Genomic DNA, 11841 nt, shown 5'->3' on the forward strand with positions numbered 1-11841 from the left:
ATGTTGGGCCTTAGTGGAAAAGAGAAGAGGCAGCCCTACATGGCCTGCGCGCCTCCTCCTTCCCCTAGTCCTATTAGGACTAGGAAAGGTGGCCGGCCCCCTCTCTCTCTTTTCCCCCTCCACGAATCCTATTCCAACTAGGATTGGGGGGGGGGGGAATCCTACTCCCAGAGGGAGTAGGACTCTCCTGGCGCGCCACACCTTGGCCGGCCAGCCTCCCCCCTCTAGTCCTTTATATACTGAGGCAGAGGCACCCTAGAACACACAAGTTGATCCACGTGATCTATTCCTTAGCCGTGTGCGGTGCCCCCGGCCACCATAGTCCTCGATAATACTGTAGCGGAGTTTATGCGAAGCCCTGCTGCTGTAGTACATCAAGATCGTCACCACGCCGTTGTGCTGACGGAACTCTTCCCCGACACTTTGCTGGATCGGAGTCCGGGGATCGTCATCGAGCTGAATGTGTGCTCGAACTCGGAGGTGTCGTAGTTTCGGTGCTTGATCGGTTGGATCGTGAAGACGTACGACTACTTCCTCTACGTTGTGTCAACGCTTCCGCAGTCGGTCTGCGTGGGTACGTAGACAACACTCTCTCCTCTCGTTGCTATGCATCACATGATCTTGCGTGTGCGTAGGATTTTTTTTGAAATTACTACGTTCCCCAACACCCTCCCCATTGAAGTGTACCAAGAACAAGTTATCTCCCAGATCCCGGAACTGCGCTTCATGATGTAGCCCCCACGCCCTGTGCATGGATCTCTCCAACGCCGTCCTGTTCAGTGGCCTCGGCGAGCATACTTTCCCAATCAGCGTCCATCTCCTCGCAGCTGGAATCCCTTTCCCTGGATCTGCAAAGACAAACCCCTGTGCCTCTTTCTCCGTCAACACCATCCCTCCAAGCCGGGCAGACAACGACGCAGTGGCATCGGGGGTTCTGCTAACCACCGGCGAATCCTCCTGTCCCCGCGATCTGACCGGGGTGCCTGTAGATGTGGCTCCTCCTTTCGCCGGTGTTGCTCCGTGGTTCCTCCCCGAAGTGTCCTCTCCACCACGCTTATCCTGACATGCCATGACTCCTCCCCGAGATGAGATCCTACCCCTACTCGATCCGCACGCCGAGGACGCCGTCGCCACCCGTCGCACGATCGTATCTGCAGCACCTCCGATCAGCAAACCCTAACCCTAGCAGCAGCCCGTGATCGCCTATCGATCGCCCTCCTGTCGCCCGAGAGTTAGCTGACATGGTGGACCCACCCGTTCAGTCTGTCCTTACTAGGCTTTTTTTGTTTTTGAGACAAATCCTAGTGGTTAGGTACGTAGAGATTGCGAGATTGAAACCTTCGCACACACCTTTTTTTGGTTTAAAATAGAAAAAAAAGTTAATTGGCCGACCTAGCTCGGAGGGTGTGCGCCCATTCATAAAAACAACTTTTTTTACGGGAGTTTATAAAAACAACTAAAACGGGCGCATGAAGCGTCAAATAGGAATGCCAGTCGCCGCGCCCAAAGTTGAAGACGAGGATCTCTCTGTCAAAAAAAAAGTAGACCTGGGCTTAATTCTATCGCGCTCTTCAGCCCGTATGGAACAGGCGTATGGGCCAAATTCGGCAATCTCCTCTCCTCTTTTTTGCTTCCTTGCACTACTATTTTGTAATAATCCATTTTCGGAAGAGGAAAAGGTGGAGTGATCGGATAGAGAATCCCGGGGCGTGGAGAGCTCCACCTCCTTCTATCCTTGCACGGAGCTCAAGCTCTCGCCCGCATGGCGCTCCTCCGCCTCCAGCACCACTGCTCCCTCCTCCAAGTCTCCACCTCCCACCTCCCAACCCTCCTCAGACCCCCGCGGAACCCTCGCAGGAGCCAACTCTCGCCGCCCAATGCGGCCAGGACCACCTCCTCCTCCGTAACTCCCTCCCCCGCCGCGCGAATCTTGGCGCGGAATGCGGCGGCGCCGCCCTGGCGGGGCGAGCTCCTGCTCCTCCTCCCCGCGGCCGCCGCGTCCTGGCCGCTCCACTCCCTCGCGGCCGAGGCCGACGGCGGCGGCGGGAGCAAGGTGAGCCTCGAGTCCATCGTGCTGGCCGTGGACGACTTCAACAACCGGAACCCCTTCTTCGTGGCCGGGGTGGTGTTCGTCTGGCTGGTGGTGCTCCCGCTGGCGCAGGACTACTTCAAGAAGTACAAGGCCGTGGGCGCCCTCGACGCCTTCCGCAAGCTCCGCGACGCGCCGGAGGCGCAGCTGCTGGACGTCAGGCGGGGCAACAGCGTGCGGTTCATGGCGCCGCCCAACCTCAGGCTCGTCGAGAAGAGCGCCGTGCAGGTGGAGTTCGACGAGGAGGACGAGAAGGGGTTCCTCGGGGAGGTGCTCGCCAGGTTCCCGGACCCGGCCAACACCGTCGTCTGCGTGCTTGACAAGTGAGTGATCCATGGAACCTCGATTGACGCCTGCTGTCGGTGGTGTGCCTGCGTTACTGAAATGCTTTAGTAGTTGTGTGTATTGATCGAATAGGATTGGCATGAATCATTCGTGATGGAATGTCGATTAATGTGCTCTCTAGTGCTAGATGTCTTTTTATGCAGCAGAGTAGTCGTGTACACAACTTTGATTTAGTAGTGCAATGCAGTTGTAGTTAAACAACGAAATTCAACTACAGTATTTCATACGAAAATTGTGGAATCAAAATAGACCCTTCCAGAATGTCTGGATCGGGCTGATTGTTTCTATCGATCGAGTCGATATCAAGTTAAGATCAGTTTTGTTGCGCTGTGTTCAAAAAAAGTTGAGACAGACTGATTTAGTATCGTCTTAGTTACAACTGAGAACTACTGCCGACTCGAGCTCAGGAACCGAGGAAGAGCATAGTCGTGTTTCAAGAACATTGTCTTTTGTAAGTGTGGAGCATAATCTGAATAATTTTGGTTTATTTGCGACTAGCACAGATAAAACTGCCACATTGACAGTTCAAAATAGTCTGAAACAATTAGTCAATTACTTTACTCGTTCTGCCACAATGAAATACAGGGATAAGCTTCTTTTCCATCCAATTAGTCCCTATTATGGCATCATAACCTACGGATTGGTCCACCACCTTCTTCGACATAGGCGTAGTGTCGGTCTATAGGACTCTACTGTTGCCGATTTGTCGGTTTGTATTTCATGATTTGTTTGTCAGACTTTTGGTTTTGGCTGTGTGCATCTTAGTTATGCAGAGGCCGGGTGTTACTCATAATGCTTTGTATCCACTTGATGCTACATTTTGAGATAATAAAATCATCCTTTATCGGAAAATTAGTCCCTATTATATTTAATTGTCTAACTTAATAAGTAGATAAATAAATATAAAATTTATTGTCATGTTCTAGTGCATCTTCGAGACTGGTAAAGATGGATGGCATGTCAATTTTGCCCTCTGAAGCTTGTTACTTTAGATTCAGAATTCAGATAGTGGCAGTTTTGGATAGGTGCTGAATGTACTGATGTTGCTGTATACTTTTCATCATGCCAAAGCAACTATGCTTCAATTCTTATATAACTCTATGAACTTTATCATGCGCAATCTGTTACCAACTTAAGTTTATGTTGTGTAAGGTAGCTTTGATGGTAATTCAATGAAAGTGGCTGAGCTCCTGTTCAACAATGGTTTCAAAGAGGCATATGCAATCAAAGGGGGACTGAGAGGCCCAGATGGTTGGCAGGTTAGTTATGACAGTTCAAAAAGTACATGCCTCGTTGTTTCCGCACTGATCTTTGCTATTTTCATAGGCAATTCAAGAAAACTATCTTCCGCCATCTGTTCATGTTTTTCCAAGGGAAAAGAAGAGCAAAACTTTAACGCACACTGATGCGAGCACTGAAGGAACAGATGATCAGCCAGAGGGGAATGGAGAACTATTAACTTCTCCTAGCAGCACTTTAGTCAATACAAGCAATGGAACCAAGGATGGTCATGAAGAACTGAATGGAAATACTTTAGCCGCGAAGCATCCAAGGAGACCATTATCACCTTATGCAAAGGTATGACCCCATTGCCTTCCTACCTCCATACAGTAATCAGCAGGCTCTAGATTTGATTTCGTCAAACTTCTATCTAGTTAACAGCATACAGGCTGGCCTCACTGCACGCTGTCATACTTCCAGTTAACTGAATTCTCCCTGTATTTACTGCTGATATACTAGAGTTCTGTTTCTGGACATAGTATAGCCTTGTAAAGCCTTACGCGTGTCTCGGTTAGACAGTTAATTCCCGAAAACAATGGCAGGCGCTATGCTCTGTACTAGCAGGTTTATAAACAGTTAAAACTGCCCTGCTCAAATGTTTTCATGCCTACGTTGTTCAATGTTCAATGCATTTTAGGTTTCTGTTTGAGTTCTTTACGATCATGCCGTAATCTACTTACACACCTTGAATGTATTATGCAGTACCCTGACTTGAAACCGCCATCATCTCCGACGCCATCCAAGCCAGGGGGGGCAGAGGGGAATGGGGAACTACCAACTTCTACTGGCAGCTCTTTAATCAAAACAAGCGATGCAACTAAGGATAGTCTAGCCACGAAGCAATCAGGAAGGAGACCATTATCACCATATGCAAATGTATGACCCCATTGCCTTGCTACCTCCATACAGTAATTCAGCAGGCTCTAGATTTGATTCTCTCGAACTTCTATCTAGTTAACAGCAGTTGACTTTTTCTCTTGAAAATAGTAACAACATGCAGACCGACTGGACTGCACGCTGTCATTACAGAATTCTCGTTGTATTTACTGCTGATATACAAGAGTTCTGTTCCTGGACATAGTATAGCCTTGTAAAGCCTTATCCATGTCTCAGTTAGATAGTTAATTCCCGAAAACTATGGCAGGCGCTATGCTCTGTACTAGCAGGAGAATAAACAGTTTACAGACTGCCCTGATCAAATGTTTTCATACCTAAGTTGTTCAATGTCCAATGCATTTTAGGTTTCTGTGTCAGTTCTTTATGATCATGTACTGTAGTAATCTATTTACACATACTGAATGTATTATGCAGTACCCTGACTTGAAACCGCCCTCATCTCCAACGCCATCCAAGCCAGGCAGGCCAGATGAGAATAATGAACTACTAATGTCTCCTGGCAGCTCTTTAGACGATACAAGCCATGCAACCAAGAATGGTCGTGAAGAACTGAATGGAAGTACTTTAGCCACGAAGCATCCAAGGAGACCATTATCACCATATGCAAATGTATGACCATATTGCCTTCCTACCTTCATACAGTAATTCAGAAGGATCTATATTCGATTTTCATCAAAATTCGATCTAGTTAACAGTAGTTAAAATATTGTTCACAAAATAGTAGTAACAACATGCTGACTGGCCGCTGCATGGCGTCATACTTACAGTTAATTCCATCACAGGATTCTCTTTATATTTACTGCTGATACACTACAGTTCTGTTTCTGGATATAATATTGCCTTGTAAAGAAGGCCTTGGTTCTTGAAAACTATGGCAGGCGCTATGTTCTTGTACTAGCAGGAGAATAAAGAGTTACGGACGGTCATTGCTCAAGCTCAAATGTTTTCCTACCTAAATTGTTCAATATCCAATGCATATAGGCTTCTGTTTCAGTTCTATATGATCATGTACTAATCCATAATTATTTATTTGTGGAATGTACTAATCCATTTGCACACATTGATTTATCATGCAGTACCCTGACATGAAGCCGCCATCATCTCCGACGCCATCCAAGCCAGGGAGGTAGAAGAAGCAATGTATAGGGCAATAGGACGCCGAAGACTTAACGAAGTCAGAGTAAGCCTTTTGCCGAATAACCATTTTGTTATTATACTTAAATCCATGGATATAGAGGCGATTGATTGGGGTCGCGATGCGGAAGACCGTTGCTGCTACCATGAACTATTGGATGTAAATTTGGAACTTCTTCCCAGATTGCTGTTCTTGTTGTACATTGAAGTGACAGTTGCACTACGAAACTGCAAGCATTTCATATTAACATTGTACTGGCATGGTGACTCCTGAGCTTGAGGATTTGGGTAGTGCCGCATGGATCTCAGCCTGCTACCTGTGTCTTCTGTGCTGAAAATCAAAACTATTTTGGACCTGCGCGTTTGCAACAGGAAAAGAACAACAGGGAGAAACTGAAATCAGAACTTTCCGACTCTCCCCCTCCTCCTCCTCCCGTGTCGCCCCCTGCGCGGCGGCTGGGAGGAAACCCTAGCCCACCGCCGCCGGGTCCCCCAGCCTTCCTCCCCCTCCTCCCTCGCCGTCGCCCTAGGCTCGGCTGGCAAAGCCCGCCTGCAGCCGGCGGTGGCGGGGCGACCTCGATCTCTCGCAGGACGGGGCCGGCGCAGGGCGGCTCCCTCCGGCTTAGGCGCGGTGCGGGCGACGGGCGCGGCGGCGCGCTCCCGCCGTGGTGGGCGACGCGGTGCATCAGGCGGCGCTGGGACGGGTGGTGCGCGCAAAGGTGGCGGCGGCGCGGCTGGTCTTCGGCCAGATCTCACGGGCGTCATCTTTGACGGCGCGGGCCATGGGCGGCGTGGCTCCTCTCGCTCGGCTGCGGTGCTCGCGAGGCGGGGTGGGTTGCCGGCCGCCGCGGGGCTGGCCGGGATCCGCCCATGCCTTTGGTGGGCGCTCGACGCCGGCGACTTGGTGGCAGTGGTGGTGGAGCGTGCCAGCCGGATCTGACGCTTTGTTTCCGGCGGGCGGCGCGGGTTGGGGCATCGGCCCGGCGTGGCTGCGGCACCGGCCGTGGGCTGCGGCGGCGTTTCACGGTGCCGCGGTGGCATCACGGCAGTTTGGCGGGCCAGCTGCGGCGGCAGCTGGTTTCTCAGCGTCGGCGTGTTTGTAGGCAATTCGTTTCAACCTGCTATACCTCTCCCTTATCGTCTGGCGTTGCCTTCGTCCAAGGGCAAGTCCTCCCCCAGTTGTGATCCATCACCCGGCAGCAGGACTGCTCGTCTCGCGTCCGGCAGCAGGACCGACCTTGTCTCGCGCCCGGCAGCAGGACCGACCCCGTCTCGCGCCCGGCAGCAGGACCGACCTAGTCTCGCGCCCGGTGTCATTGGACGGGTCGATGGAGGTTAGTTTTGGCTGGCCTTCTGGGTCTCGTTGCTGGGGGCCACCCAGGAGTGCGAAAGGTGGGTCCTTTCCGCTCGTTTCTTCGGTTGGAGTAGCGGCGGACCTCAGGTGAGGTGGTATCCAGGTCTGGAAGGCCGGGGCGGCGGCCCTGGTGGTGGCTCCGCAGTGCTCTTGGGCAGAGCCCGTGTATCGGTGTTGTCCGGTGGCCATGGCCATGTGGGTGGGTGGTTGCCGTGGGTGTGGCGTTCGGTGGCGATGAAGGTTGGCCGGGGTGAAAACCTGCTCTATCCTCGCACGGACCGGATGCGGCGTAGCTCGTTCCCTTCTTGAAGGCGTCGTCGCGGCTCTCATCGGCCAGTGTGTTGCTCCAGGGGAAACTCTGATCGTCAGGTCGGGCGGTGGCGGCGCGTTGGTGTCGTAACCTTCTTGAAGGCGCCGCCTTGGAGTGCACAGTTCGTCATATGCGCTTTCATCTCTTCGTGGTGGTGTGTTCCCGGTGGAGGACCCCGATTGCTCTGTAGTGCTAGGGGTGGTGTTGCTGCGCTCAGCGCTTATGTATCCCGCCTTGAATGTGTGTGTTATGGTGGGGTGCGTTTGTTCTTGGGCTCTGGTTGATCATTGCTTTATTTATAAAGCGAGGCGAAAGCCATTTTTGGTAAAGAACAACATGCAATTCGGAGTTTGGGATGAATAACTCATGACGTGAGCGTCCAATGCTAATTCTGTGAACTTTGTCATATTCACTTCTGTGAGTATTTGAGTAGATCAGTTAGGTTGTGGTGAACTGTTGAACTATGAGGTTAATTTGAAGTTTGTGTGCAGCATTAGAGCATCTCCAACAGCTGCCCAACGCAAAAACGTTCGCAGCGCGCCGATCGCCTGTTTTTACACGGCACTTGCTCTAGCGGCTGCTCAAAAGTTTAGCGCGCACGAGTAGCTCCAGCAGGCGTGCTAAAAAGCAGCATGCGCGAGCAGCCGGCGCTTGCCATATGTTGCATTTTGGAAACGAGATGATATTTCAAACATCAAAACAAAGACATGTCATAACTTAAATCACCCAAACAAGTTCATGACATAAATCCGAACCAAGTTCTTGACACAAAAGTTCACAACAACAAATGACCCATTAACAATCAAGCCTCATCCTCGTCTTCATCCTCCTCTTCCTCCGATTCATCATCCTCATCCGAAGACGATTCTTCCTCCTCTTCATTGTCGCACGCCGCATCATCATGTGAAGCTTGGAAGGTGTTGGCAAGATCTTCAACGGCATCATGCGAAGGTGTGTGAGGCACACCGAAAGACATCCCACCCATGCCACCCGGAGGTGCTCACATGCCTCCCATAAGAGACGCAAAACTCATGCCTCCCATGGTAGCTTCGAAGGCTGCACGCGATACCGGTGCTTGGAGGAGCACCGGCGGAGGCGAAGCCAAAGCTCCCCGTGCTAGGTTTTGCAACGGCGGCGGTGGCGGAGGGGTCGCAGGTGTAGGAAGGGGTGAGGGGGGTGCCGACGGCGGCGCGGACGAGGCGAAAGTGGCGCGGCGGAGAGAGTACGGCGCGCGGGCGATTCGGGCAACATGTTGAACTCTTTATCACGCATGCGCTTATTGCGCGTCCGCTGGAGCTCAGATAGCGATTGCGTGTGCGCTAAAAAACACAATTTTGCGGCGCGACGCTTATATAGCACGACTGTTGGAGATACTCTTAGGTACCTACCTCTCTCTCATCTCCAAACCCTAGAGACCCCTCCACCGCTTGTAGGTCGCCGCCCCCTCCCCCTCTGCTGGTTGCGCTGGTGTTGGAGTGAGGGGAGGCCCGGACTACCAGATGGAGCTCTAGTTAACCCCACTTTGGGAATTTTAGGAGGGATGTGCGGCGATGCTTCATTGGTGGATCTGGCAGGTAATTTTTCCTTGAGCTTCTCCATCTCAAAGATTTCGGCTGTGGCGGCATCGGTGGCTCGTTGGCGTATATTCCTGCTGCACTTTCTGGCTTATGGGATTAGGGATTGCATGGACTTTGTCTGCGTGGCGGTAGCGGCAGCTTCCCTTTGCAGTTTGGTCATTCAGCCTCCTCTCCATCTTGTTGGCACGACATACGGTGTCAACGGTAGGCATGTGAGCTCGTGTGGAGGTTAGAATCTCGAGTCTATGGATCTTTCGGTAGCAACAACGTCGATGGATAACTTAAACTCAAGCAATCCTCTCATCCTGGCGGCTGGAACGCTAGCCGCCACCAAGAGAGGCCAATCTTTCAGCGTCGTCCTCCGGGGGCTCCCCTCCGCCGGCGACCTTGGTCGTCGGTGGTGAGGGGGGGGGGTCGCCGGATCCACGCGTGTGGATCATTTTTACTCCCTCGCGGTCTAGGTTTTTAGCCTGTTCATCGTCTTGGCTTCGGCGACGACGATGACGACACTGAATAAAGATTTTTCGGATCCTTCTCTGACGAGGCCATCGGTCCTACAGTTGGGGATGAATTTGAGAACTAGTCTGCTAAACCAAGGATGGCATGACGGCGGCGGCATCCTGGTGATGGACATGTGTCCTCGGGCTTCGCCGTTGCGACGACATTTGCTTCAGCGTCGGCGCAGAGCTTGGGAGGTAGTCCAGGAGCATAGTATTGCCTTGTTCCTGAAAACTATAGCCGGTCATTGTATTGTGCGGAGAGGTCCGGACTACTGGATGGGGCTCTAGTTAACCCCGCGTTGGGGCTTTTAGTAGGGTTGTGCGGTGGCGCTTTGTTGGTGGATCTGGCGGATAATTTTTCCTTGAGCTTCTCCATCTCAAAGGTTTCAGCTGCAGCGGCATCGACGGCTCGATGGCGTAGATTCCTCCCGCCCATTCTGGCTTGTGGGGTTAGGGATTGCATGATTTGTCTGCGTCGCGGCAACAGCGGTTTCCCTTTGCAGTTTGGTCATCCAACCTCATCCATGTTGGTGCGACATACATTGTAGGCATGTGAGCTCATGTGGAGGTTAGAATCTTAAATATGTGGATCTTTTAGCATCAACTTCAACGGTTTCTTTTTATGACTGCTTACTAAATTTTCGTGTATGGTGAACAACAACTGGATGGCTTTGCAGTGGAGAGGCAACTGCGTGGGTAGAAGATTGTCCTCAGACACCTCGGTGTACTTGTTTTTGTTGACAAGTTTGCTCGTGTTAGTAGGATTTTCTTGTTATGCACGGGAAAAATGATTTTGACCATGCAACATGTTGGTAAGTAAAAGTGAAAATAAGTGGTCTGAAAAATGATTTTGAGGGGAAGTTTGATCGTATTAGTAAGATTTTTCTTGTTACGGGGAAAGTGATTTTGACCATGCAACATGTTGGTAAATAAAAGTGGTCTTTTTTAGGGTGGTAAATAAAAGTGGTCTCGAAAAGCAAATAGGTAAACAGAAGGAGTAAACTTATTTGAAGATAGACGTCATATTTTGCTTTTCTTGAGAATATATCATTTGTGGTTTGGTTGCAAAAAAAGATTAATATGAAAAGTGGTCTTTTTTTTAGGGTGGTAAATAAAAATGGTCTCGAAAAGCAAATAGGTAAACAGAAGGAGTAAACTTGTTTGAAGATAGACGTCATATTTTGCTTTTCTTGAGAATATATCATTTGAGGTTTGGTTGCAAAAAAAAGATTAATATGGCCCATGCAGGTCTCAAACCTGCGACCTTGGCGTTATTAGCACCACGCTCTAACCAACTGAGCTAATGGGCCACCTTTCTATATATATTTTTGAACTAACCATTTTATTTCAATATGTTACTATTTCTTTTTTTTCAAATTTAAAAACATACCGAAATCTAAAAAATAGATGGCCCATGCAGGTCTCGAACCTGCGACTTTGGCCTTATTAGGACCACGCTCTAACCAGCTGAGCTAATAGGCCAATTTAATATCATAATAAAAGGATATTTAATAATTAATTAAATCGAAATCCGTAGGTAGTAGCTTTCGTAATTTTCTACCAAAAAGGCACAGTAACAACGCTGCCCAAAATGTACTGGCAAAGTCCCCGCAAAAAAATGTAGTGGCAAAGAGGAGAAAACAACCAGTATACTCTTGGCATTGCTTTGTTTTTCTCTCCTTTCCTATCAGCGAGTTCCGATCCTTTTATTCGAAATTTCTTTGTTCGTACTGAACCGCTTGCAGAATCAAATCCAGTTCCACAAAATCCTATATCAGCTATACATCCTCCTTACATTTATGCCGGAGAAGCATGAATGGAAGGGAATGAGCTCAGCTGCTTCTCCCCCACACTTCTTTATTTCTCCCTGCCCCTATTTAGTTAGTACTTTTGAGTTAAGAGCGACCCAAGAACTAGCAAAATCGAAATAGCGAAATTCTTGGGTCATCTCAATGGGTTCACAAACCACACGTTTCTCTGGATCATCATAGCGTACTTCCACATATCTACTCAGAGGAAAGTCTTTTCGTAATGGATGACCCTCGAAACCATAATCTGTTGATATACGACGTAAATCCGGATGATTGATGGAAGAAACACCAGACATATCCGTTCTACACCAGATTATGCACTCACCTCTGGTATAATATAGGAAAGGAAGACGCCCTTTCAGTGCACGCCAAAGCAGCTTTGCCTAGAAGGCTTCGAAATACACTACTAGGTCCCTACATGGCCTGACATGGGTATTCCCTCTTTCTAGTCCCACTCTTCTCCAACAGAGCTCCCTCACTGAGCGAGCATTCGGCATTCCTAGTATGCTCCACTCATCATGCCTTGGAGTTCTCTCTCATAAC

The 11841-nt window shown here is 49.9% G+C and overlaps 1 protein-coding gene and 2 non-coding genes across 4 annotated transcripts; 1 reads left to right on the forward strand and 2 right to left on the reverse strand.

The window, feature by feature from the left end:
* Window positions 1–1662: 1662 nt before the first annotated feature.
* On the forward strand, window positions 1663–6001 carry LOC125545552 (rhodanese-like domain-containing protein 4A, chloroplastic). Of its 2 annotated transcripts, XM_048709546.1 has the most exons (6): window positions 1665–2412; window positions 3591–3693; window positions 3761–4012; window positions 4418–4591; window positions 5027–5221; window positions 5689–6001. In XM_048709546.1, exons 1-6 carry the CDS (start codon window positions 1763–1765, stop codon window positions 5740–5742), a joined length of 1428 nt encoding a protein of 475 aa, XP_048565503.1. In that variant the 5' UTR covers window positions 1665–1762; the 3' UTR covers window positions 5743–6001. The 2 variants fall into 2 exon arrangements, with proteins under 2 accessions (XP_048565504.1, XP_048565503.1); XM_048709547.1 differs by lacking the exon at window positions 5027–5221 and having other exon boundaries at window positions 1663–2412.
* Window positions 6002–10723: 4722 nt separating this feature from the next.
* On the reverse strand, window positions 10724–10797 carry TRNAI-AAU. The gene has a single exon. It is a non-coding gene; the product is annotated as a tRNA-Ile (tRNA).
* A 98-nt stretch (window positions 10798–10895) lies between these two features.
* TRNAI-AAU lies at window positions 10896–10969 on the reverse strand. The gene has a single exon. It is a non-coding gene; the product is annotated as a tRNA-Ile (tRNA).
* Between the last annotated feature and the right edge of the window lie 872 nt (window positions 10970–11841).

Source organism: Triticum urartu, chromosome 3, assembly GCF_003073215.2.
Source record: "Triticum urartu cultivar G1812 chromosome 3, Tu2.1, whole genome shotgun sequence".
NCBI lineage: Eukaryota > Viridiplantae > Streptophyta > Magnoliopsida > Poales > Poaceae > Triticum > Triticum urartu.

Coding starts and splice junctions, on each gene's coding strand:
- LOC125545552 (XM_048709546.1), top strand. CDS start 1,763: ATGGCGCTCCTCCGCCTCCAGCACCACTGCTCCCTCCTCCAAGTCTCC. Junction 2,413..3,590: donor GTCGTCTGCGTGCTTGACAA/GTGAGTGATCCA, acceptor TGTGTAAGGTAG/CTTTGATGGTAATTCAATGA. Junction 4,013..4,417: donor CATTATCACCTTATGCAAAG/GTATGACCCCAT, acceptor TGTATTATGCAG/TACCCTGACTTGAAACCGCC.